The following is a 27,942-nucleotide window of genomic DNA, read 5'->3' on the forward strand; positions in this document are numbered from 1 at the left end:
TATTTCTCTATCCACTCTTTTCCTTTATCCACCCCGTTCCTCTATTCACCCTATTCCTCTATCCACCCTATTCCTCTATTCACCCTATTCCTCTATTCACCCTATTCCTCTATCCACCCTATTCCTCTATACAACCTATTCCTCTATCCACTCTATCCACTCTATTCCTCTATCCACCCTATTTCTCTATCCACCCTATTCCTCTATCCACTCTATTCCTCTATCCACCCTATTCCTCTATCCACCCTATACCTCTATCCACTCTATTCCTCTATCCACTTTATTCCTCTATCCACCCTATTCCTCTATTCACCCTATTCCTCTATTCACCCTATTCCTTTATCCACCCTTTTCCTCTATCCACCCTTTTCCTCTATTCACCCTATTCCTCTATCCACCCTTTTCCTCTATCCACCCTTTCCTCTATTCACCCTATTCCTCTATCCACCCTATTCCTCTATTCACCCTATTCCTCTATCCACCCTATTCCTTTATCCACCCTTTTCCTCTATTCACCCTATTCCTCTATCCACCCTATTCCTCTATCCACCCTATTCCTCTATCCACCCTATTCCTCTATTCACCCTATTCCTCTATCCACCCTATTCCTTTATCCACCCTTTTCCTCTATTCACCCTATTCCTCTATCCACCCTATTCCTCTATCCACCCTATTTCTCTATCCACCCTAATCCTCTGTCCACCCTATTCCTCTATCCACCCTATTCCTCTATCCACCCTATTCCTCTATTCACCCTATTCCTCTATCCACCCTATTCCTCTATCCACCCTAATCCTCTGTCCACCCTAGGCATAGAGATGTGTCACCTGGGGGGATGTAGTTGTAGGTAGCGGTGTGATGGGGGACGGGAAGACACCCCCGGGTGTAATTGGAGATGTCCTTAATAACAAGGATGTGGAGACAGGATGCAGGCTGTCTACACGTTATCCTCGGTGGCTCCTAACAGAGTATAGGGGATGGGGGATGTTACCTGGCTGGAAGATGCAGGTATGGTGCTGGTGGAGGATGGTAATGACTTCTATAGGAACCCTCAGTCATGTCCTGGGACAGACAGACCTGCTGCTGAGCCTCCCTGCCAGGTTGATGGATGGCTTGTGTAACGTGCCTGATGTCCTTGGTCCGTCCCTTTTTGCATTCAAACAGATGATAAATGAGGCCTGTTAAAGTATACTGTAAGTGCTTTCATCTCTGTGTTGGTCTTGCTAGAATGCGGTGTCGGCTGTTTTCTCAGTGGTAAATTGGTTCTCCGTACCGTTTACAGTATTTGAGTTAGCTGCAGTAATTTAGCCTCAGTAACAAGATGTTGTTGGAGAATAAACAGGAGAATGGTGATAGTGCTCTCTATATCTCTCTCTCTCTCTCTCTCTCTCTCTCTCTCTCTCTCTCTCTCTCTCTCTCTCTCTCTCTCTCTCTCGCTTTCGCTCTCTCTCTCTCTCTCTCTCTCTCTCTCTCTCTCTCTCTCTCTCTCTCTCTCTCTCTCTCTCTCTCTCTCTCTCTCTCTCTCTCTCTCTCTCTCTCTCTCTCTCTCTCTCTCTCTCTCTCTCTCAGCTCTCTCTCTCTAGGGGAATCAATAGCAGTTTTCCTGTCATTTTTACTAACAGACATATGGCCTTTAGTATAGCCTTCGACAGACATATAGCCTATAGTCTTGAATATGGCGTTTACTTCTAAAGGGAAAGCTCCTTTTGAAGTATTTCACACATCCTTTCATAGAGTTAATGTCCAACTTTTATATAAGGGTCAAGCTCTATCTCTTCCTGTTGCAGGCTTCTCTCTCGCTCTCTCTCGCTCTCTCTCTCTCAGCTCTCTCTCCTCTCTCTCTCTCCTTCTCCCTCTGCTCTCTCTCCTCTCTCTCTCTCTCTGTCTCGCTCTCTCCTTCTCTCTCTCATTCTCTTTCCCTCTCTCTCTGCTTTCTCCTTCTCTCCCTCTCTTGAATTCAAATTCAGATTGCTTAATTGGCATGAAATTCCATTTGTAGATATTGCCAAAGCAGTATAGTGTAAACAGCATTTCAGTAAATACAGTGCAATGCAATGAGGATAATGAAATCCAGTTCATTTCAGTAGTAATAATAATAGTACATATAATCATGGATACAGGTACAACACTACTGCTGTTGTATTCTGTAATATTCGCTCGATAAATGTAATTAAAGAAAAATAAGATTATAAAAAGACAAAGAAAGAATGTCTAATAAATAAACAACTAAATGTACATGGATGATGATTACATTATGTATTACTTGGATGTTATATACAATGTAAATACTTCAGTGAATTAATGGTCATGGGATGTCCCTCAGGCTATGGCAATCATATACATATCGGCAGTAATATTTGCGGTTCCTCCCTCACGCAGAATAATTCCCAGCTTTATGTCATTAGTAAATGCACAGAAGTTGGGAATTGTTTGAGATATTTTCTTGAAAAAGGATTCTCTTATTTGGGAGTATTTCTCACAGTAGAGGAAAAAGTGCATCTCTGTCTCTACCTCCGCTGTCGTGCAGTGACCACATAGACCCTCCTCTTTGGGTAGCCATGTCTTTCTGTATCTCCCTTTTTCTAAAGCCACACACACACACACACACACACACACACACACACACACACACACACACACACACACACACACACACACACACCTGTATTTGGTCAGGATCTGTCTCTGTCTCTCTCTCTCTCTCTCCTGCTCTCTCTCTCTCTGTCTCTCACTCTCTCTCTCTGGACTGTTAAAGACATTATACAGAAATACGCCACAAGGAGACTCAGGAACTTCTCAGCTGCCCTCGCACAGTCCTCGCAAATCAAAGTCGCACACTTGTCATCGCCATGATGTTCAATTGGGTCACAGCTCATAGCGGAGGTTAGTGGTGGGCGAGATCCGAGTTCCGAGCTATGATAGTGATATTTAAACCAGTTCAAATCAGTATTAACCCTTCAGCCAGCCTGTGGGCAGAGAGAGAGAGAGGCTTTCTGTCTCCATTACCTCAGAGGCGTGTAGTGTAGGGTACTCTCTACTCTCCAGTCGGAGTGTCACTGAGGAGAGGCTGTCAACAGGATCCGGGTCAGAGATGAGATGGCCTGGTCCATAGCTAGGCCTAGGTTTTCCTCCAGGGCATCTGTAATACTCAGATCATTCACAAATTAGTCCAATCAGGTTTAAGATGGCTCTTTTGATTATTTTTTACCAAATTATGCATACTGTTACTGTATTTTTGAGGACAGTACTTTAATTGTAATCTGTAGGCTACGCATGTTAAACAAGGGTTATTGTAGATGATGTGGTTCCCTCTAGATGTTCCTGTAGTCTGACATACTGATAATGTTGCTCTCTGTGAATTATTCAGCAAAGTTTGTGGAAGCTTAAACGCATGGATGACTTTTACTACCAGATCTTTATGTTCGGTCACTGCTCCAACGCTCCATACTGCCAGGGCACTGCTGAGCTGTCCGAATCAGAAACCCTTCTAACCTCTAGTGGAATCATAAGGGCATGGGTGTGCAGTGTGCACTCATGTCTCGGGCCCAGTGATGAGAGAGGGATTTGAACTCTGGTTTTCAAGGAATAACCGTTAGGCCTATAACCAATTATTTTTCTCCTAGGGAGACCTTTTATTGTAGAGTTACATGCAAACCCCACTGGACACATTGCGTGCGTGAGCTTAGCAAAATACATTTACACAAACATGTTATTCAGTCATTTCACCCATACCGCTCGCGTGAGTGAACGAGCATCTGTGTACCCAACTTGGTTCTATTTGAGATGCTTTGCGCGCTGCAAGTCCCTTCTTATTGGATATCAGGAAGATACAAACTCACGTGGATACGTGAAAGACAAACGAGGAGAGAATAATTAATGGAGTGTCCAATCAAAACACATATTTTGACCAGGGGCGCAACTTTCACTGGGGACGGGGGTGAAAAGGTCCCCCGCACATTCTGAAATTGTAGTTTTATCATTGGAATGTGATACCAAACGAGGCAACGTTGTGCTTTAGGACCATGCGGATGCCTCCGAGCAGTCGGAGTGTTTAAAAAAAACAAATTATACCCCCCCACTTCTAAAACCAAGTTGCGCCCTTGACTAATGGGTAAAATGATATGTTAACTGTGTAAAATGATATGTTAACTGTGTAGATAATTCTTTAAGAAACCCAATGGTGCAAACCTCATGTCTCTTATCATAATCCGTTCAAATTTTTTTGGAGTTTTTATCCTTGTAAATGGGCAGAATTAGGGTGACTAAATCAATGGAGGCCAGGACAATGGTTAAAAATCAGGAAAACTGCATCGTGTCAGCTACACTCTTAGTAAAAAAGGTGCTATCTAGAACTTAAAAGGCATCTTCCGCTGTCCCCATAGGAGAACCATTTGAAGAACCCTTTTGGTTCCAGGTAGAACCCCTTTGAGTTCCATTTAGAACCCTTTCTACATGGAACCCAAAAGAGTTCTACCTGGAACCAAAAAGGGTTATACCTGGAACCGAAAAGGGTTCTCTTATGGGGACAGCCAAATAATCATTTTGGAACCCTTTTTTTAAGAGTGTATGCTGGATTCTGAGGCTACTAGCTACCTGACAGGCTCACTTTCCGCGCGAACTCGTCATCTTTCTTCTCGAATCCACAGGACATAAAACAATATAGAGGTAAGATGGATGTCGATTTTGAGACATGTTCATATTTTAGTATTCCTGTTCTTTTTCTAAGATTTCGCACAAAAACAAGCGTCTCTATTAAATGTCAACAGAGCACAGAGCGTATACCAAGCTTTTTTATTTTCAAAGCCTTTAACAATTAATTCAGCTCGAGTCATGCTAATTTTGCTTTTTGCGACCCGCGAATAATCAGATTTGTCTTGGTAAAATTTATTTTATAACATAAGGAAGTGAAATTTCATCACCAAAGTGTGTTTCACCCACACTGGGCAGAGTGGGTGGACACCCTATAATTAAGCAATAATGCCTGAGGGGGTGTGGTATATGGCCAATATACCACGGCTAAGGGCTGTTCTTATGCACGACGCAACGTGGAGTACCTGGACACAGCCCTTAGCCCCTTAGCCGTGGTACATTGGCCATATACCACAAACCCCCGAGGTGACTTATTACTATTATAAACTGGTTACCAAGGTAATTAGAGCAGTACAAATACGTGTTTTGTCATATCCCTTATATACCACGGCTGTCAGCCAATCAGCATTCAGAGCTTGAACCACCCAGTTTATAATTAAAGATTAACTACAAACTAACTAGGTTTACTTTTTTTTTTATCTGTGGATTAATTGTCAGAGAAGAGAAACACATGATTTTGTATGACTACAAAGAACCAGATACAAAGAGGACCATACTGTATGCATGTCAGGTAAAATAACAATGTTCATCTTCCAGGACAAACTAGCAAGCAACATGAATGTTTCATGTGTGTTTCGACCTGCCCCGAAATTAATATAATTGATTCACAGTTGATTTTGGTATTTTAACCGGCGTGTCATGATCGCGTCAACATGAACACGATGGCGGACGCACGCGCGTGGCCGGTGTAGTCAGTATATTAGTTCATAGAAAACCACTGGCAGGATTTCCCTTGGATTTTCCATGGCTGCAGAGGGGTGTGTCCTTGTAGAATCCAGTTCAGTTTCAGATTTTGATTCTAATTACGACCCCTTGGTATCTTTCCGAATGGTTTAGTGAACAGATTTGTCCACACCACCCCCCTCACACCACTGTGTGCCTGGAAGAGGCTTCCATCCTGGGGTGAACCTGCTGTCTCTTTTTGTCCTGGTATATTGGGGTTAAGTGCTTGATTACCATATTCTGCCGTAGCAACCAAGTGGCATATCCTAAATATTCAACAGATGTGAATTTTCTGTGTTTTGATATCTGGGTGGTATCATGCTGTGTAGCGATGTTCATTTGCATTGCAGTGAAGTATGAAGAAGCGCTGATTAACCTCCATTTCAGTATGCAGCCAAGTCCGTCACCCTGCTCAACCCTTTGAATGGAACAGAGCGTAAAGGGGCACGGTTCTTCCATCTACAACCAGAGATACAAGCACGTCTCTTGAGATATGTCGTTTGATGTTATTTCTTTGAAGTTCCGCACTTTTATGCCATGAATGTGATTGGATGGTGTCTTATGCATAATTCATGCTTTGGAGGAGGAGGAGGAGTAGTAGTAGTAGTAGTAGTAGTAGTAGTAGTAGTAGTAGTAGTAGTAGTAGTAGTAGTATGCATGCTTTTTTTTCTGCAACGTTACACATTTTTCTGGCATGCAAAGGGCAAGCAAGCAATAAAACTGAGTCAAATAAATGAGAGGATCATTCATTTCCTTTCTATAAAGTAATTTTCTGTTTTACATTCTGTTTATTGAATTCCTAAGCTTGGATATACTACAGTAATCACAGTTGTTCCTCCCTGGAGTAAAATAATAATTCCCTTCCATGAGCTGAGCATTTCCAATAGTGAAATGTAACATTTTAAGGGATTTTTGTCTCTAAGATTTAAGCCCATCTTCAATTGAGCGCTTGAAGCTATATTTTCTGACTGTGAATCGATCAGTCCAATTTTCCTCAGGTTACATGGCAATTTTCATCAAAACAAAGCGGCCAGTCATTCTGACTTTGAAGTCAGGCCTTTACAGAACATAGCGTTTAAAGCATATGCACTGTGTCTAATTGTGTGCTTTTTTGACAGACTTTGTTGTTGGGAAGAAAGAACAAAAATGTGGTCCTAAACCTCTCATATTTACGGAGAGAAATGAGTTCTCTTGGAGCTCAGATCGTCACAAGGCGAGCAGACCTAAAAGATCAGACACGTAAGGTCTCCTGTAACTTCAGACAGGGTCACTTCCATGGGCTGCTAGGGAGTAAATCAGAGAACCGGAGATTTGTTGAGTTCTGGTTGGAAAGATTCAGACTTCCTGTCTTTTATAGACAATTGACGTGTGGTTTATATGGGTCTTGTCCTCTGTCTCGTTACTGCAGGCCCAACCTCAGCACTCTTGGCCTCCAATGTTCAATCAACTTCAAACAAAATAAGAACCAGTTCAGTTTTATAGTTGTTCAGCTTGCTGAAACTGAAAAGCTGTACTGTACCCATCCTCCTGGAGAACACCAAAGAGGAGGCTCCTAATTAAACCTTTAAAGTCACCAGTCCGTTCCCTGCACACGTGGTGTGAAATTACTTTGTCACTGAGCCGGGAGGTTTGTCCCGTCCTATTAAAACAAAAGGGATACATTTACATTTTTAGCAGACGCTCTTACAGGAGCAATTAGGGTTAAGTGCCTTGCTCAAGGGTACATCGACAGATTTTCACCTAGTCGGCTCGGGGATTAGAACCAGCGACCTTTCGGTTACTGGCACAACGCTCTTAACCACTAAGCTATGTGCCGTCCTGGATAAATCCCAAATAGCTCCCATGTTGATTTTCAGCTGGACCCATGGCTTCATGTTGTCCTCAAGTACACCGGGATCAGGTCCACCCCTGCAGCCCCTCTCTCTGAGTCCGAACCCTCTACAGCTGTTACAGGGTATATTACCCACCCCTGCAGCCCCTCTCTCTGAGTCCGAACCCTCTACAGCTGTTACAGGGTATATTACCCACCCCTGCAGCCCCTCTCTCTGAGTCCGAACCCTCTACAGCTGTTACAGGGTATATTACCCACCCCTGCAGCCCCTCTCTCTGAGTCCGAACCCTCTACAGCTGTTACAGGGTATATTACCCACCCCTGCAGCCCCTCTCTCTGAGTCCGAACCCTCTACAGCTGTTACAGGGTATATTACCCCCCCTCAGCCCCTCTGATCCCCAATTTACCCCAGTCACAGTCACAGGTGAGGTATTATGACGGCTTCTGTTTTGTTGTTATGATCAATGTTCACATTCCTATACAACTTTGTTTAATCCTGCTCATATTTGCTTTGAAATTAAAGTTTTTTTTTTAATGATCATATTACATTTACTGTTTTCATATTCATAGATTATGTGTAGGCCGTAGACATGATTCAATACTAAAGGACACCCACATTTTATTTTTACTTGGACTCGACACAGAATGACATGTTTTGCCCTGAAGAAATGCAGGCAAATTTACAAGCTTTGTTTGAAAAAAAATAAGCTACAGCTACAGGCCAGAAAACACAGAACATTGGGATAAAGGTAATTATTTAGACATTTGGGAAATGACCCTGTGATTAAGAGGATTGCTCGCCTGGTATTTGTTGTGTGATGTCACGACAGCGTTTGAGTTAATGTGATTTATGTAGGCCTAAATACTTGAATGCATACTGATCGTATTTTAATGGGATAGAGTTAAAAGTAAATGAAGCTTTGATCACGTTGCACTTGGAGCAGTCCCTTATTTTCTATAAGGCCCTAATACTATAACTCCAGGACACAGTTGAAAGTTCCCTGCTCCTTTAAATGGAGTGGTGTCCTATCTTCTAAAGTATATAACTCACTAGCCTCAGCCTACTCACTAGCCTCAGCCTACTCACTAGCAATTGAATGGCACATACAGTGGAACATACACTCAGTGGCCAGTTTATTAGGTACACCCATCTAGTACCGGGTCGGACGCACCTTTGCCTCCAGAACAGCCTGAATTCTTCGGGGCATGGAAACGTTGTTCAATTGGTATCACGGGACCTAACGTGTGCCAGGAAAACATTCCCCACACCATTAAACCACCGCCACTAGCCTGTACCGTTGACACCAAGCTGGATGGGGCCATGGACTCATGCTGCTTATGCCAAATCCTGACAACAGGAACTGGGATTCGTCGGACCAGCATTGACTATAATGACTATATACCCAAACTGTTGAGCCATACAATCCTAATTAATTCTTCATTTGATCAAGTGTCTCTTTTCAGATACTCTTGTATTACAGTCCCAGACAGTTTCACCCTACTGTGGTAAATCTGAACATCTCATAGCTCGGGTCTATCATCATGTGACTGCAGTCTGGTTTGAAAGGAGGACATAGGCAGATCCCGTGTCATGGTAAAGCCAAGGCAGGGGACCAAAAAAAAAGCTACATTCCACTGCTTTATTATTGTTGATTGGACACCCTTTTCCCCTGGCCATGGCATGTGTAGGCTCAAGCCAGCAGCCTGTTCCCTCCGTGAATACCAGCTACATGGCTAATCCTCTGGATCTTCGAATGCTCCAAGCGGTCGAGATGGGGATTAAAAAGTTATACAGCTGACTTGGAGCACTTCAAAAAAAAACTGCTGGATTAGGGTTGTGCTGGTCGCATGTAGGATTTCAATTAGCCAGCCAGTGATTCTGATCCAATCTGACTCCGACTCCCCAGTCCCAGTGTGCATCCCAAATGGCACCCTATTCCCTATATAGTGCACTACTTTTGACCAGAGCCCTATAAGCCCTGGTCAAAAGTAGTGCACTATAATAGGGAATAGGGTGCCATTTGGGATGCAACCCCAGGTTTTGTGGGTATGCTACCAGAGGGCCAGGGGCATCGTTGGCTGCTGCCATATGGCAAATGACAAGAGCGGATGGTCCGTTGGTGAAGCATTGTCCCGTCTCGTTCTGGCTCTTTTGGATCAATGGGGGTTTGTCTCGACTGCAGTTGTCAGCCCTGCGTTTAATCAGCTTTACTTTGTTACTCTGAATCGTTCTGAGAGAATGGCATAATTGGATTTGTTAAGGGACACAAGGTCTTCATACTGTATAGATTTGTTGAGCTTATTTTCAGCAGAGAAGGCAAGTTCAGGCAAACCCCTCCTACTGTACCATATACTGTAGCTTATTATGCTATAATAATAACTTTGATAATATGTTATCCCCTTCTGCTGCCTAGGTCCAACGCGGTTGAAATGTACTGTAAAAGGCACACAGCTGTCACGCCCTGGCTCTGGGGACTCTAATATGTTGAGCCAGGGTGTGTAAAGTCTATGTGTTTTGTTCTAGGTTTCACATTCTAGTATTGTTGTTCTATGTTGGCCAGTGTGGTTCTCAATCAGAGGCAACGTGATTCAGCTGTTGCTTGTTGTCTCTGATTGAGAACCATACTTTAGCAGCCTGTTTCCCCACAGAGTTTGTGGGATCTTGTTTCTAGTCTGTTGTGTTAGACCGTGAACTGTCACGTTATCGTTTTGTTGTTTTTGATCGTGTCTCTAATAAAGAGTATGGTTGCCTGCAACGCTGCGCCTTGGTCCTCATCTCTGTTAGATGATCGTGACAACAGCACAGGAAGAAAAGCTTGCAGTAACTACCGCACCACTCTCCCCTCCCTCCCTCCCTCTCTCCCTCATTCACTCTCCCCTCCCTCTCTCCCTCACTCACTCTTCCCTCCCTCTCTCTCTTTCTCACTCACTCACTCACTCACTCACTCACTCACTCACTCACTCACTCACTCACTCACTCACTCACTCACTCACTCACTCACTCTCCCCTCCCTCCCCCTCTCTCTCCCTCACTCACTCCCCCTCCTTCCCTCCCTCCCTCCCTCCCTCCCTTTCTGAATCTGATCAGACCAGTTCTCAGAGTCACAAGACTGCTGGTGATTTGCATTTCTGCCGCTCAGTCAGAAGGGAGGAACCACAGTTCACAGGTCGCTGCTCAGCCCAGGAGATGGTGTTGCGGTCCACAGGTTGCCTTACCCTGCTGGCAGCGGTACAGAGAGGGGCTCTGCTGCTCTCACCCACAAGAAGGCTCAGGCTCTGAACCCAAACGTTTTGGGTTGGGGTTTTGATTTTTATATAGAGTAATATTAACATTAGGTCTGACTTTGGCAACTGACCTGAAAGGAGAATGGGATGGGATGACACAGGGTTTACTATGCATCCAGTTGTACAGAGGCAAGGCTAATTTAATTATGTTTCTTACAGTATGTGGATCTACAACTAAGTGGTAGCTAGAGAATACAGTTGAAGTCGGAAGTTTACGTACACTTGGCTTAGAGTCATTAAAACTCGTTTTTCAACCACTCCACAAATGTCTTGTTAACAAACTATAGTTTTGGCAAGTCGGTTAGGACATCTACTTTGTGCATGACACAAGTAATTTTTCCAACAATTGTTTACAGACATATTATTTCACTTATAATTCACTGTATCACAATTCCAGTTGGTCAGAAGTTTACATACACTAAGTTGACTGTGCCTTTAAACAGCTTGGAAAATTCCAGAAAATGATGTCATGATGATGTCAAGCTTCTGATAGGCTAATTTACATAATTTGAGTCAATTGGAGGTGTACCTGTGTATGTATTTCAAGGCCTACCTTCAAACTCAGTGCCTCTTTGCTTGACATCATGGGAAAATCAAAAGAAATCAGCCAAGACCTCAGAAATAATATTGTAGACCTCCACAAGTCTGGTTCATCCTTGGGAGCAATTTCCAAACGCCTGAAGGTACCACGTTTATCTGTACAAACAATAGTACGCAAGTATAAACACCATGGGACCATGCAGCCGTCATACCGCTCAGGAAGGAGACGCGTTCTGTCTCCTAGAGATGAACATACTTTGGTGCGAAAAGTGCAAATCAATCCCAGAACAACAGCAAAGGATCTTGTGAAGATGCTGGAGGTAACAGGTACAAAAGTATCTATATCCACAGTAAAACGAGTCCTATATCGACATAACCTGAAAGGCCGCTCAGCAAGGAAGAAGCCACTGCTCCAAAACCGCCATTAAAAAAAGCCAGACTATGATTTTCAACTGCACATGGGGACAAAGATCGTACTTTTTGGAGAAATGTCCTCTGGTCTGATGAAACAAAAATAGAATTGTTTGGCCATAATGACCATCGTTATGTTTGGAGGAAAAAGGGGGTGGCTTGCAAGCCGAAGAACACCATCCCAACCGTGAAGCACGGGGGTGGCAGCATCATGCTGTGGGGGTGCTTTGCTGCAGGAGGGACTGGTGCACTTCACAAAATAGATGGCATCATGAGGAAGGAAAATTATGTGGATATATTGAAGCAACATCTCAAGACATCAGTCAGGAAATTAAAGCTTGGTCACAAATGGGTCTTCCAAATGGACCACCCCAAGCATACTTCCAAAGTTGTGGCAAAATGGCTTAAGGACAACAAAGTCAAGGTATTGGAGTGGCCATCACAAAGCCCTGACCTCAATCCTATACAACATTTGTGGGCTGAACTGATAAAGCGTGTGCGAGCAAGGAGGCCTACAAACCTGACTCAGTTACACCAGCTCTGTCAAGAGGAATGGGCCAAAAATTCACCCAACCTATTGTGGGAAGCTTGTGGAAGGCTACCTGAAACGTTTGACCCATGTTAAATAATTTAAAGGCAATGCTGCCAAATACTAATTGAGTGTATGTAAACTTCTGACCCACTGGGAATGTGATGAAAGAAATAAAAGCTGAAATAAATCATTCTCTCTACTATTATTCTGACATTTCACATTCTTAAAATAAAGTGGTGATCCTAACTGACCTAAGACAGGGAATGTTTACTAGGATTAAATGTCAGGAATTGTGAAAAACTGAGTTTAAATGTATTTGGCTAAGGTGTATGTAAACTTCTGACTTCAACTGTACATTTCACAAAGGTTATAGACGTTGGTAAAGGCTGATAAACATGCTAGTTGTAAGAACCAGTTTGATTCGGTGAGAATCACACGTGAAGAGGTCAAACCAGGTTTGCAGCAGTTGCGTTGTGTGATGAATGGGGTTTGTTTTCCGTCCTCCAATATCCAGTTGAAGCAGTGCCGTTGTACAGTATGATAAATGGGGTTTATGAGTGGTGTTAATGTTTCCCTCCTCCAATATCCACAACCACCTGGAGCTATTCACTACTCACCTGGGGCACTGAGAGGGATCTTACAAGGAGGAAGTGCTGCTTTGGTTCATTACTTCCTCATTGACCTCTCTAACATCAGGCACACAAACACAAAAACTTCCTGGCTAATTAAACTTAAGCACTCCCAGACACACACCCTTTCCTATGCATTTGCATTTAAAGCCACAATCCTGAGTCTGTGATCGGTTGCCCCGACCAGCCACTTGTTTTGGTGAAAAACGAAAAGGGAGAGGGTTGGGGAAATGTAACGACTCTCAAATGCATTAAGGGCTGGAGTGTAACCTGTCACCTCAGAGTGAGATTCATCCTGGGCATGTTGTGGAATGGATAAAGAGAGTGAAAAATACTACACAGGTAAATAAATAAGGAGATGAGTCCTAAATGAGACTGTTGGTTCCTCCTCTTCTCCTTCAACAGTGATAACCTCTACGGCTGTGCCAACTACCAACCAACAGTGTATCAGCCCTGCCCTCAGACCTGTTAAACAAAAGAGAACATTCCAACCTTATACAAACAAGTGACCACAGCTTCTATTTGCACCGCGTGCCAGCAGGCATGAAGGTTTTCATGACAGGTGTAGCTTATGGCAGACGAGCTGGCAGAGGTTAAGAGAGGGTGGTGTGATTGAAGTTCCACTCCATGAATTTCCTGACTGAAAGGTTGCCCTTCTCAACCACCCATTAATCGTTATGACTTACTAAAATGTTTCTCTTTTTTTAATGCTCTCTGTCTGACCAAGGATTGATGCTTATCTCAGATAGCATGTTAAGATTATTAATGAATTAATCAAAGAGAAGGCTCTATTAAAGAAATTCCTAGTGCTTATCTCAAAACAGATGAAGACCGACATCACAGGGAAACATGCCATTTATTTTCAAGAATCATGTCAAAGTTTAAATACAAACACCCATAGTTTGTGGGAAGCTTTAAGCTAGTGATCATTTTTATCTCAATTTGTAGGCAATTCCTTTGTAATTCGATTATCCATTTGACCTCTGTAGATAAACTATGTTGTAGTCACCCTCTGTCTTTCTCGATCCTTCTCCATTTCTGTCAGAGTCTTATCTAATTGTCTCCTACAAAGTCCTAGTGGTACTTGCTGGCAAGGTCACAGTGTCACCTCCCAGGACAGAAGCCTTAGCATGTTACATGTAAAACTAGACTCCTCGCAGAGCGATGGAGGTAAAGAAGATGTCCACAGGCTTCTGTGTGGAGACCTATAGGTTGAAAACCAGACCCTTGTCCCCACTCCCCATGTCAATGGGATGCCTGTCGGTGTGTGTCCTTTAGCTTTCTCCTCATTCTTATAGGAGCTATTCTTTTGTATTCCCCAGAGTTGTAGAGGTTCAGGCAGAGTTTAGTCTGGTGACTATCAGAAACACATCTGATCTGCTTCATCAGTTCTGTGGCTTGTTTTAGAACCTACAGTCCTCTAAGGACCTAATGTGCTACTGAGAAAGTGATTCCATCTGGGAAAATAATGGAATTAGGTAATCACTTCACTGCAAATGGGTGAGTTTTGGAATGCTGGTATTTTCAAAATAAATGTTCTAAGAAAGAATTTGTGGTAAAGAAACTCCTGACAAAGAAAGCCCTTTGCCCTAGTGCTTATACTGTAAGATCATGCAAGAATGTGTCTGTTCGCATGAAGTTTAAGTATGTAAAATGGTTTCAAGTTAGTGTTTACCACATCAGACCTGTAGTTTCTGTTGAACTTGATCTATCATACTTCTATTGATAGTTGCTTTCTTTAGTGTGTCTACGGTGATTTTACTGCACTGTCAATATGTTTCATGAATGTGACTGTCTACCTGCTACAGTAGTTACTAATGTCTACCCTGTTGACAGACAGAAGCAGGAAACAGTAAATGGGTCAGGGTTGCTGCTGGTTGATATGTACACCTCTCTCTTTGGTCTCTCCCTGAATACACTGGGGACCTTAATCCATGATAACATCTCTGGGAGGAAAGTCAATGCAGTCCAGCGTTGCTACAGAGTACCACTGCCCATTGTCCAGCGGGCCAGGAGGCAGTGCGTTACAAGGGGCCGTGACTCTGCGTAGCCTGTATATGTTGGGTTTTGTGTTAATTTTTTTGTGATGCTTAGCTCAATAAATAGGTGGGTGTTGGTTTTCCTGGCATCAAATTGAAAGTAGAAATTGCATTACACTATTTATGTGTATAAAGGAGAGCCATAATGAACAAGTGTAGTTGAGAGGCACTGATTCTGGTGTTGAATGTAAACAAGTAATATTCTAAATTCCCCCTGTCCAACCAACCATCCCTCATGATTTCCCTCTGCAGTTTGCAGTGGAGCGTTGCCAATACTCATGTTATCCTACTCACAGTTATTATAACACAGTCAACAACATGTTTTACTAGCATTCAAATGGCAAACCCTGATGGGCTGTTATCGTTTGGGGCTTGACGCACTTTACCTTAACAGATGACCCTACGTGGTTCACTCCAGTCATCCCCAGGTGAGTGTACTGCTGAAGGGAAGAGTCAGTGTGATTGTAGAGATTAGTTCAGGCTTGAATGACACCATTCAGAAAATGCAGGATTTCTTTTTAAATTCTATTTTTTTCTGATAGCTTTGACAACCTACATGTAACTGCCAAAATAAAGGAAACACCAACATAAAGTGTCTTAATAGGGCGTTGGGCCACCACGAGCCGCCAGAACAGCTTCAATGCGCCTTGGCATAGATTCTACAAGTGTCTGGAACTCTATTGGAGGGATGTGACACCATTCTTCCATGAGGAATTCCATCATTTGGTGTTTTGTTGCTGGTGTTGGAAAACACTGTCTCAGGCATCACTCCAGAATCTCCCATAAGTGTTCAATTGGGTTGAGATCTGGTGACTGAGACACACACACCCTTTAAACCCCCTATGCTCCTTTGAGCCCTCTTTCAAAGTCACTGAGATCTCTTCTTGTCACGGTTTCGGCCGAGGCTGCTCCTCCTCCTGGTTCGGGCAGGCTTCGGCGGTCGTCGTCCCCGGAGTACTAGCTGCCACCGATCTATGTTTCAAGTTCGTTTGGTTTTGTCTTGATGTTGTACACCTGTGTCTTGTTAGTCCTCGTTAGTGTCCTATTTAGTTCTCGTTGTGTGTGTTTGTCTTTGTGTGTGATTGCTCTTCTGTTTCGTGTTGGAGCTACGTACTTCCCTCCAGTGTTTTGGAGAGGTTTTTCGCACATGTTAGTGCGCCGTTTGTTTGACGCCTGTGTGCGCCGTTATTTCGCCTTCGGGCTTATTGTGCTTATTTTCTACGTGAATATTGCACTAAAGTCTTTTGGACTGAGCTTCTGCGTCCTGCGCTTGATTCATGCACCACACCCACCTTCAGCACCCCTTGACACTTCTTCTAGCCATGGTAGCCAAAATAATGGGCAACTGGGCATTTTTATTCATGACCCTAAGCATGATGGGATGTTTATTGTTTAATTAACTCAGGAACCACATCTGTGTGGAAGCACCTGCTTTCAATATACTTTGTATCCCTCATTTACTCAAGTGTTTCCTTTATTTTGGGAGTTACCTGTATAAAACAGTGTTCTACAATTACATATCTGTCTATATCAGTTGTCTGAACACACTTGTTCTCGTCATGATGGCTCTGTTGCAATGTTTTGTGCTCTTAGTTATTGCTTAATCTATTAAAATCAAATCAATTATTGCAGACTTACATTGAGTAAGTATTAAGATGGTTTCTGCATGCCCTTAACGTTTCCTATATTTCATTTGCCAAGTTAGAGCACAACCACAACATCCTGCCCTATCGGCTCTATCACAGAAACATCCCTACACCAACGAGTTATATTGTTTTAATAAATCAGGTACCCTGCCTATAGCTCAGACTAAAGAGAAAATATTTGCTCTGGGTCATTAGCTAAAAAAAAGAAGCTGATTTAACATGATAAGATAAACGCACATATCTGATCTCTCCCACAGCAGCGTGACATAAAAAAGGGAAAACACTCACAGTACGCTATGAGCCAGAGCCTAGAAAATTATTTTTGTTTTTGTTTTGATATGCTGAAAATCAAACAGTGTGTCAATGAGATAAAGATCATTTCCTTAGTCTTTTAGATTTCTTTGGCCCATGTTACTTTAGCTACCTGCCTCAATGTTCATACACAATACAAATCCTAATCCACAGTAAACTTGGCTCAACAGCTTTGTTTGATATAACACTGTCAAATATTAAAGCTTATAAGTCCAGAGTAAAAGGTTGTGGTTTGGCTGTGTTCTTAGATGGTGCTGGTTGGTTAAATACATGGAAGTGCTTTATCACTCCCCAACCACAGCGGCCTGGTCGCCCTGGGCGACAGAAGCGCTAATGGTTTTCGTATGCCTGTCCTTAATGACATCACCGGCTGACTGAAGAGGCAATGGGACGTACAAAAGATGGCTTACAGGAGACTTTAAAGTGTAACGTCTCAAGGAGATGCTGCCATTTGTGAGCAATATTTGATTTGGTTTGGTTTGGTTTGGTTTGGTGGAGCCCTTTTGAGTCGGTAAATTCACTGCTCAGTTTGGGTCACCTGACTTTGAGAGCTAATCCTAAAATTACCCGGTGAGGCTCAGAGGTAAATCTTCTAATAAGTATCAGTTTGACTTATGACTGGGGGTGTCAGATTTTGCCAGATTAAATTTACCTGAGTTTGAACTTTAGAGGAATGTATTTGTTGTTGTTTCTTGTTTGTATTGATCTTAGGAATGAGCCAAATACAATTTCTTAGTCAAATACAGTTTCTTAATCAGTTTGCTTTGTACCCTTCTCTGTGTCTATGCCGCCATTCAAAGGGCTTGATTCAAGTGTATGTAACTAATGTGTAAATGGTTCCAATCTTTGTTTAAAGAATAAAAACCAACCACAGGGCTATCCCTTGTCCCCTGACCAGGCTCTCCTCTGTATCCCTGTCAGCTCTCTCTGACATAATGTCCCAAGGTCTTTCTCAGGGTGAGGAGAACACAATTACCCCTACATTTCCCCCAGGGTTGATGGACGAATCTTGTCTTCCATCTCTCAGGCTGTCCTGTGGTCTAGGCTCTGACAGAGGTCCAATCTACCCTGGCTATCCCGGCCCTGTCAGGGAGGCCAGGAAAAGGACACTGAATAGCAGTCAGGCTATTTTACCATTCTCTGGAAGGTCAGGTCATTTTACCATTCTCTGGAAGGTCAGGTCATTTTACCATTCTCTGGAAGGTCAGGCCATTTTACCATTCTCTGGAAGGTCAGGCCATTTTACCATTCTCTGGAAGGTCAGGCCATTTTACCATTCTCTGGAAGGTCAGGCCATTTTACCATTCTCTGGAAGGTCAGGCCATTTTACCATTCTCTGGAAGGTCAGGCCATTTTACCATTCTCTGGAAGGTCAGGCCATTTTACCATTCTCTGGAAGGTCAGGCCATTTTACCATTCTCTGGAAGGTCAGGCCATTTTACCATTCTCTGGAAGGTCAGGCCATTTTACCATTCTCTGGAAGGTCAGGCCACTTTACCATTCTCTGGAAGGTCAGGCCATTTGACCATTCTCTGGAAGGTCAGGCCACTTCACCATTTTCTGGAAGGTCAGGCCACTTTACCATTCTCTGGACAGACTTTTCCAGACTTTAAGAGACGTGAACATGTACCCAGAATCCGTAATTGGGGCAACAAGGTTGCCCTTAGAAAAAGAGACAATTTCTTTGTCTCCTCACCCTTTTACAGATGCATTCCTCAACCTAATGAATTTCACAATATTGTGTCTGGTTGAGGCTGGTTTATCTGTATTGGGCATGTTGTGGGTCACTGTATATTTATTCAGAGAGAATTGGTCAGACCGTAATTCAATCTTGTCTGGGAAAGTCAAGGGAGATCCCTAAACTAATGGTAAAACAACACATCTTAAGGTTCACACACATCGCACCGAATGTGGAACTAGCGTTCGTCTGCTGATCGTTCAGCAGGCTGTGTTTTAGGGACACCCGCTGTAGACGTCTGACTGACGGCATTCTGCATGTAAAATCGGTGCGCACTTGGTTCGCAAATTACGTTCAGAGGTGCTAAGTACTCTCGGCCAGAAAATGCCTTCGGTGTGTCTGAGCCCTTAACCATGCTCACACAGACACTAAAGGACACAGGCATACCATAAAAGGCATGCACAGCTGAAGTTTGAGGGTACAATAGACAGTACATGCTAATGTCATAACTTCCCCCTTGCCCCTCTAATGTTGCTAGGGAATCTTCTTTCTCCGTTCTGTTAAGTCTGAAAGGCAAAACGTAATTCCCTTTGTTGTGATGGTGATACATCAATCCAATGGCAGTCACCCAACGTCACAATGCCTCAGGCTTTGAAGACAGACAGCTACAGCCATTCCATTAGTCTTCCTGAATAACTTTTGATTAAATCATATTTCCCTCTCATGACAGGTGTATAATGATTTAGTTTAGAAACAAATAACAAACCAATAACATTTCAGTTAGACTTGTTATTTATTTGTGGTAAAAGCAGAGGAAACAGAAAACAGCTGGTTATCATTTACAGCATATTTCTGTCACTTCCAGAGAGCTCTAGAGAAGTGACTTGGGAGCAGGTTGATACATTGGGAAACAATAATGTACTCTAATAAGAAATAAATTCAACCAAACAATAAGTAAAGAATAATAATATAATAAAGATTTACTTCTTATGTTCTTCTTTTTTATATCATAAACAGCAAACAACATGGCACAATTATAAAACAATACAATTATAAAATAACACAATTGTAAAACAAACACAATTATAAAACTAAAACACCACCCCTTCCCACACGAAATGACAAAAACAGAAAAAAGGGAAATATACATTATCCAAAGGAAATTGACTCTAATATCCATTATATAGTTAGAAACATAATGTTTTATAGATATTACCCTTACATGTTAGAGTTTTGATTCATTCCTCACCCAACATACCGTCACTCTCCTCTTCGCTGTGCTGCTATCCTCCTGCTCTTCTGAGAAGCCTGGTCTCTTCTCCTCCTGGTCTTCAGGTTCACAGAGATCACAGCACAGACCATCCCCAGCAGACCGCAGCCCATCAATGAAGACCACATTGTATAGAAAGAAGGTAGTCGATGCCAAAGGGGTCTTTCTCCTCGTGAATGAAGAAGGTCCTAGTTATCGATACACACACCCCTTCATCTCAACCCTTCAGACATGACAAAAACAATAGTACTCCTCACTTTCCTCCTGCGACAGGTTAGAGAGGACCAGAGAGATATGAGGTTGAGATGCATTTGTTCGGCCATTCAGATCCTCAGATATGGTTCCATTTCTGATTTGTCCCAGTAGATTTGACCAGTATGACATTGTCCCCTTCAGCAGTCTTTCTTAGCCACTCAAGCCGGTTAGACTCAGTAAAAAGTAGAGTTAAAGCTGAGAGCAACCTCCTCTCCCTCTGAGAAGAACTGTGTGAACTGGTCAGACTTTAGGCAGACCACTAGCATATACCTTTGGATGAGATTCTTCACTTGATTTTGATGCTTCAGACAGTAGTAAACCTCAGAGTGGTTCAGCATCAGGAATGGGATGAGCAGCGAGTTATTCCCAGTCTCTCTTACATCCACCATATGCATCTGCTTTCCTTGGTCGGCGAGGTCAGCGTGGTCACTCGAATGGTTTTGAGACGGCAATGATGTGATACCTTTTTCCATCTTGTAGGTGTCTCACCATGTCTCTGTCGTATTTGAGTCAGTATTAAAGCAGGGTAGTACAGCCCTCTCCCCCACAAAGCCATGTATATACAGCTCCTTAACATATGTCACTATCAGGTTACTGCTACAATGATATCCTTTCTCTACAGTGCAAATGTAAATGCCTATGTCCTCCATGGTGAAGTTGGCAATGCGGAGAGAGGAGTTATTCTCAATCAATTGGATTCTGCCAGTTGGGTCCTCCATGAGAGGCTTCCGGATAATGTATCTTGAATTTTCCTGTGTGTACCATTGGACCATCATGCTGTCATCACCACTTGCACCTTTACATTGGAGTTCTACTGTCCATCCTAAATGGCAGAATATTCCATTACTATTATGACTGCAAACTGAGAGACTAATACGTTGATGGTGTGAAATATTGCCAGCTGTCCAGCACTCCACCCTGTACAGTCCAGAGTCTGATTGAACAAGCTTTTTAATTTTGTAATTACTAAGTGAAGGGTTAGATGCGTTCCGCAACAGCAGGCTTTCTTCACCATTGATTTAAAGATCACACAGTAGTCCGCCTCTGACGCTGTTTTCGAATGAATAAACGTCATCTTCTTCAAGAATATGATTAGTTTCTTGGCTTGCAAGGAAAGTCCAGTCTAGAACAGCCAGTAGAATGACTAGCTTTGTGGTTGGAGCCATACTGTTCCAAGATGTTTGTCTACTAGTTGCTCACACCAATGCTCTTGTATCTACTGTCCCTCAAATTTCCATGATGCAACGCTAGTGACCTCGTGGTGTTGAACTCCATATCTGCTCATCTCTCGACACCTTGGCAACCAGAAATATGAAGTGTTAGATTGTATCAGTTGAAATGGCTTTTAGGGGAACATGTTTGCATGGGTGTCAGCTGAGAATCTCAATGCTGCTTCTTTCTCATAACCTACCTGGAAACTCATATACGGTGCCTTTAAAAAGTATTCATTACATTTACATTTACGTCATTTAGCAGACGCTCTTATCCAGAGCGACTTACAAATTGGTGCATTCACCCTATAGCCAGTGGGATAACCACTTTACAATTTTTTATTTATTTTTTTAGGGGGGTAGAAGGATTACTTTATCCTATCCCAGGTATTCCTTAAAGAGGTGGGGTTTCAAATGTCTCCGGAAGGTGGTGAGTGACTCCGCTGTCCTGGCGTCGTGAGGGAGCTTGTTCCACCATTGGGGTGCCAGAGCAGCGAACAGTTTTGACTGGGCTGAGCGGGAACTATGCTTCCGCAGAGGAAGGGGAGCCAGCAGGCCAGAGGTGGATGAACGCAATGCCCTCGTTTGGGTGTAGGGACTGATCAGAGCCTGAAGGTACGGAGGTGCCGTTCCCCTCACAGCTCCATAGGCAAGCACCATGGACTTGTAACAGATGCAAGCTTCAACTGGAAGCCAGTGGAGTGTGCGGAGGAGCGGGGTGACGTGAGAGAACTTGGGAAGGTTGAACACCAGACGGGCTGCGGCATTCTGGATGAGTTGTAGGGTTTAATGGCACAGGCAGGGAGCCCAGCCAACAGCGAGTTGCAGTAATCCAGACGGGAGATGACAAGTGCCTGGATTAGGACCTGTGCCGCTTCCTGTGTAAGGCAGGGTCGTACTCTCCGAATGTTGTACAGCATGAACCTGCAGGATCGGGTCACCGCCTTGATGTTAGCGGAGAACGACAGGGTGTTGTCCAGGGTCACGCCAAGGCTCTTCGCACTCTGGGAGGAGGACACAACGGAGTTGTCAACCGTGATGGCGAGATCATGGAACGGGCAGTCCTTCCCCGGGAGGAAGAGCAGCTCCGTCTTGCCAAGGTTCACCTTGAGGTGGTGATCCGTCATCCATACTGATATGTCTGCCAGACATGCAGAGATGCGATTCGCCACCTGGTTATCAGAAGGGGGAAAGGAGAAGATTAGTTGTGTATCGTCAGCGTAGCAATGATAGGAGAGGCCATGTGAGGATATGACAGAGCCAAGTGACTTGGTGTATAGCGAGAATAGGAGAGGGCCTAGAACTGAGCCCTGGGGGACACCAGTGGTGAGAGCACGTGGTGCGGAGACAGCTTCTCGCCACGCCACTTGGAGTGAGCCGCGCCGGAGATGCCCAGCTCGGAGAGGGTGGAGAGGAGAATCTGATGGTTCACAGTATCAAAGGCAGCAGACAGGTCTAGAAGGACAAGAGCAGAGGAGAGAGAGTTCGCTTTAGCAGTGCGGAGAGCCTCCGTGACACAGAGAAGAGCAGTCTCAGTTGAATGACCAGTCCTGAAACCTGACTGGTTTGGATCAAGAAGGTCATTCTGAGAGAGATAGCAAGAGAGTTGGCTAAAGACGGCACGCTCAATAGTTTTGGAAAGAAAAGAAAGAAGGGATACTGGTCTGTAGTTGTTGACATCAGAGGGATCAAGTGTTGGTTTTTTGAGAAGGGGTGCAACTCTCGCTCTCTTGAAGACGGAAGGGACATAGCCAGCGGTCAAGGATGAGTTGATCAGCGAGGTGAGGTAGGGGAGAAGGTCACCGGAGATGGTCTGGAGAAGAGAGGAGGGGATGGGGTCAAGCGGGCAGGTTGTTGGGCGGCCTGTAGTCACAAGTCGCAAGATTTTATCTGGAGAGAGAGGGGAGAAAGAAGTCAAAGCATAGGGTAGGGCAGTGTGAGCAGGACCAGCAGTGTCATTAGACTTAACAAACGAGGATCGGATGTCGTCAACCTTCTTTTCAAAGTGGTTGACGAAGTCATCCACAGAGAGGGGGGGATTCAGCAGGGAGGAGAATGTGGCAAAGAGCTTCCTAGGGTTAGAGGCAGATGCTTGGAATTTAGAGTGGTAGAAAGTGGACTTAGCAGCAGAAACAGATGAAGAAAATGTAGAGAGGAGGGAGTGAAAAGATGCCAGGTCCGCAGGGGAGTCTAGTTTTCTTCCATTTCCGCTCAGCTGCCCGGAGCTCTGTTCTGTGAGCTCGCAATGAGTCATCAAGCCACGGAGCTGGAGGGGAGGACCGAGCCGGCCGGGAGGATAGGGGACACAGAGAGTCAAATGATGCAGAAAGGGAGGAGAGGAGGGTTGAGGAGGCAGAATCAGGAGATTGGAGGAGAAGGATTGAGCAGAGGGAAGAGATGATAGGATGGAAGAGGAGAGAGTAGTGGGAGAGAGAGAGCGAAGGTTGTGGCGGCGCATTACCATCTGTGTAGGGGCAGAGTGAGTAGTGTTGGAGGAGAGCGAGAGAGAAAAGGATACAAAGTAGTGGTCGGAGACATGGAGGGGAGTTGCAGTGAGATTAGTAGAAGAGCAGCATCTAGTAAAGATGAGGTCAAGCGTATTGCCTGCCTTGTGAGTAGGGGGGGACGGTGAGAGGGTGAGGCCAAAAGAGGAGAGGAGTGGAAAGAAGGAGGCAGAGAGAAATGAGTCAAATGTAGACGTAGGGAGGTTGAAATCCCCAAACTGTGAGGGGTGAGCCATCCTCAGGAAAGGAACTTATCAAGGCGTCAAGCTCATTGATGAACTCTCCAAGGGAACCTGGAGGGCGATAGATGACAAGGATATTAAGCTTAAATGGGCTAGTGACTGTGACAGCATGGAATTCAAATGAGGAGATAGACAGATGGGTTAGGGGAAAAATTGAGAATGTCCACTTGGGAGAGATGAGGATTCCTGTGCCACCACCCCTCTGACCAGATGCTCTCGGGGTATGCGAGAACACATGGTCAGACGAGGAGAGAGCAGTAGGAGTAGCAGTGTTTTCAGTGGTAATCCATGTTTCCGTCAGCGTCAGGAAGTCGAGGGACTGGAGGGTAGCATAGGCTGGGATGAAGTCAGCCTTGTTGGCAGCAGAACGGCAGTTCCAGAGGCTGCCTGAGACCTGGAACTCCAGGTGTGTGGTGCGTGCAGGGACCACCAGGTTAGAGAGGCAGCAGCCACGCGGTGTGAGGCGTTTGTGTAGCCTGTGCGGAGAGGAGAGAACAGGGATAGGCAGAGGCATAGTTGACAGGCTGTAGCAAATGGCTACAATAATGCAGAGGAGATCGGAATGAAATGAACTAAACATCTGGGAAAGGAGAGAGCGAATAAAACACCCGAATAAAACTCTCCCAACTTCCACTTTAGAAATTAGAATTGTTGTAAACTACAGCGGTTCAATGTTTCAAGGAATAGACTCAACTTACTTTATTCAGCTAGCTAACTATGACGCCATAGCTAACTAGCATGCTAGCATCCAATAACACACGGTTTAGCACCAACACTTGGTTACAACAAACTACCAATAGTGTGTTAACACGCTAAACAGATAATTCGTGTCCGTGTCTAGTTCCTTTCATAACGCAGCAATAATTAAACGTTGGCTAGCTAGCACAAAGATAATGTATTTAGCTGCTACAGTACTGCTAGCGTTGGCTAGCTAGCAATGGCTGCTGTGTTGACTTTGTTTGAGAAACGGTGTCGCTGCGAACGAATGTAGCTGGCTAAAATTATATTGTATTTAGTTGCTATAGTACTGCCAGCTGGTAGCGTTGGCTAGCTAGCAATGGCTGCGGTGATGACTTTGTTTGAAAAACAGCGTCGCTGCGAACGAATGTAGCTGGCTAAAAGGATATTGTATTTAGTTGCTACAGTACTGCTAGCTACTAGCTGGTAGTGTTGGCTAGCTAGCAATGGCTGCGGTGTTGACTTTGTTTGAAAAACAGCGTCGCTGCGAACGAATATAGCTGGCTAGCTAACCTCGATAGTTACTCTATACTACACCTTTATCTTTGATACAAATACAACTATGTAGCTAGCCAACATTACACTAATCAAATCGTTCCATTGTAATGTAATGTGTCACATTACCTGCGGAGCGAAGTACAGCATGACTACTGAAGATGTCACTAAATTATTTGTCCATTAACCCAAAGAGGAAGTTCATATCCCTTGACTTATTCCACATTTTGTTGAGTTACATCCTGAATTCAAAATGTATTGAATATATGTCTTTCTCACCCATCTACACACAATACCCCATAATGACAAAGTGAAAACATGTTTTTAGAATTTTTTGCAAATGTATTGAAAATGAAATACAGAAATATTTAATATACATAAGTATTCACACCCCTGAGTCAATACTTTGTAGAAGCACCTTTGGCGGCGAGTACAGCTTTGAGTCTTTCTGGGTGTCTCTAAGAGCTTTGCACACTTGGATTGTACAATATTTGCCCATTATTATTTTTTCAAATTCTTCAAGCTCTGTCAAGTTGATTGTTGATCATTGCTAGACAGCCATTTTCATGTCTTGCCATAGATATTCAAGACGATTTAAGTCAAAACGGTAACTAGGCCACTCAGGAACATTCAATGTCGTCTTGTTAAGCAACTCCAGTGTAGATTTGGCCTTGTGTTTTAGGTTATTGTACTACTGAAAGGTACATTTGTCTCCCAGTGTCTGTTGGAAAGCAGACTGAACCAGGTTTTCCTATAGGATTTTGCCTGTGCTTATAGCTACCTGTATTCCGTTTATTTTTATCAAAAAAAACTCCCTTGCCGATGACAAGCATACCCATAACATGATTCCGCCTCCACCATGCTTGAAAATATGAAGAGTGGTACGCATTGATGTGTTGTGTTGGATTTTCCCCAAACATAACGTTCTTTTATTCTGGACAAAAAGTTCATTTCTTTGCCACATTTTTTACAGTATTCCTTAAGTGCCTTGTTGCAAACAGGATGCATGTTTTGGTATGTTTTTAATTCTGTACAGGCTTCCTTCTTTTCACTCTGTCATTTAGGTTAGTGTTGTGGAGTAACTACAATGTTGTTTATCCATCCTCAGTTTTCTCATATCACAACCATTAAACTCTGTAACTGTTTTAAAAATCACCATTGGCCTGTATCTCTGTAGTGACTGGGTGTATTGATATACCATCCAAAGTGTAATTAATAACTTCACTATGCTCACAGGGATATTCAATGCCTGCTTTTTTTTTACCCATCTACCAATAGGTGCCCTCCTTCTTTGCAAGACATTGAAAAACATCCCTGATCTTTGTGCTTGAATCTGTGCTTCAAATTCACTACTCGATTGTGGAACCTCACAGCTCATTATATGTGTGGGGTACAGAGATGGGGTAGTCATCATGTTAACCACTATTATTGAACACGGATTGAGTCCAAGCAACTTATTTTGCAATTTGTTAAGGACATTTTTACTCCTGAACTTATTTAGGCTTAAATTATATATTTGACATGGCATTGCTACAAAACCTCACTGAAGGCCTGTTCATTTCAATTCAATACAAGTTTATTTATTTAAGTTTATTTATCCCCTCATTGAAGAAAGGCAAGTCAGTAACTAGTATCATAAATAATCAACGCGGCGCCCTCCACACTCTGAAAAGAGGACTTTCTGTAGTGGGGTGTGTCTTTAGTGTACCCATGATTTGACTCTCCTCAATTGATACCTTGAAATATTGTATTGGAAATATGTTAGGAATCATCTGTGACATCATCGGGCCTGCAAGACATTGTTGCGTGCATCCGCTGTTCATTACTACCCCAACTGTTTATCCATGTCTAGCTCTGTTACTGATGCCTCACTGTACAAAGACTGAGCTGGATCAGAATGAAGACTGCATGAGGGCTGATGATGCATGAGAGTTTGGTCCCTGGCAGACTGACTGTCATTGATCTAACGAGGAGATGTTTGACTGGATAATAGATGTAGGTTGTGTCCCAATTGGCACCCTATTCCCTATGCAGTGCACTACTTTTGACTAGAGCCAAATGGGCCCTGGTCAAAAGTAGTGCACTACATAGGGAAAAGGATTCCATTTTGGACGCAGCTGTAATGAGGAACACTGCTCTGTTGTTTCTGGTCTGGTGGATGTCCAGTGGCTTTCCTCTGTGTTTTCCCGTAGGGCTGGAGACACCCATGGTCACTGTTCCATGGCAGGTAGTTGAGAAAGGCAGTCAGGATGCCTTGATCAGATATCCAAAGGGATAGTGTTTTTGACAATGGACTTTTTTCATTGTGCAAAATTAAGCATGATTTAATATAGACTAAAACAGGTATTTTAACTAATTGGGTTACATGTGGGCTCTCCTTTCCTCTGCAGGTGTCATCGTGTGGTTGTCCAATCAGAGACCTGCATGTGTGAAGCCGCGGCCAGCAATGGAACCCTGGCCTGCAGTGGCCTGGGTCCTACTGCTGATGGCCCTCGCTGATTGGCTGAAAACGGCCCAATCAAAGGACTTCACAGAACAGGATATCATCTACCTCCATCCCTCAAGTAATAGTCTGTTTTTATTATTATATGAACACAAGTATTTGATAGTGTAATGGACAGTGTCCCCAATGCAGCTGACTTGCATGGAATTGGCATCTCAAAATCACCTGTTTGTGTTGGTACTAAATGTATTAAACTATTGGGACAAGTTATGAAAATGCCGCAGGGTTT

The 27,942-nt window shown here is 43.6% G+C and overlaps 1 protein-coding gene across 1 annotated transcript in view; it reads left to right on the forward strand.

The window, feature by feature from the left end:
- The window catches only part of LOC121555126 (ly6/PLAUR domain-containing protein 6), a 43,833-nt gene that overhangs the window by 5,279 nt on the left and 10,612 nt on the right, over positions 1–27,942 (forward strand). Inside the window, exon 2 of the mRNA XM_041868931.2 lies at positions 27,601–27,774. Coding sequence (XP_041724865.1) covers positions 27,657–27,774 — 118 coding nt within the window. The 5' untranslated portion in view covers positions 27,601–27,656. The remainder of the gene's footprint in view (positions 1–27,600; positions 27,775–27,942) is intronic.

This window comes from Coregonus clupeaformis, chromosome 40, assembly GCF_020615455.1.
Source record: "Coregonus clupeaformis isolate EN_2021a chromosome 40, ASM2061545v1, whole genome shotgun sequence".
Classification (NCBI taxonomy): Eukaryota; Metazoa; Chordata; class Actinopteri; order Salmoniformes; family Salmonidae; genus Coregonus; species Coregonus clupeaformis.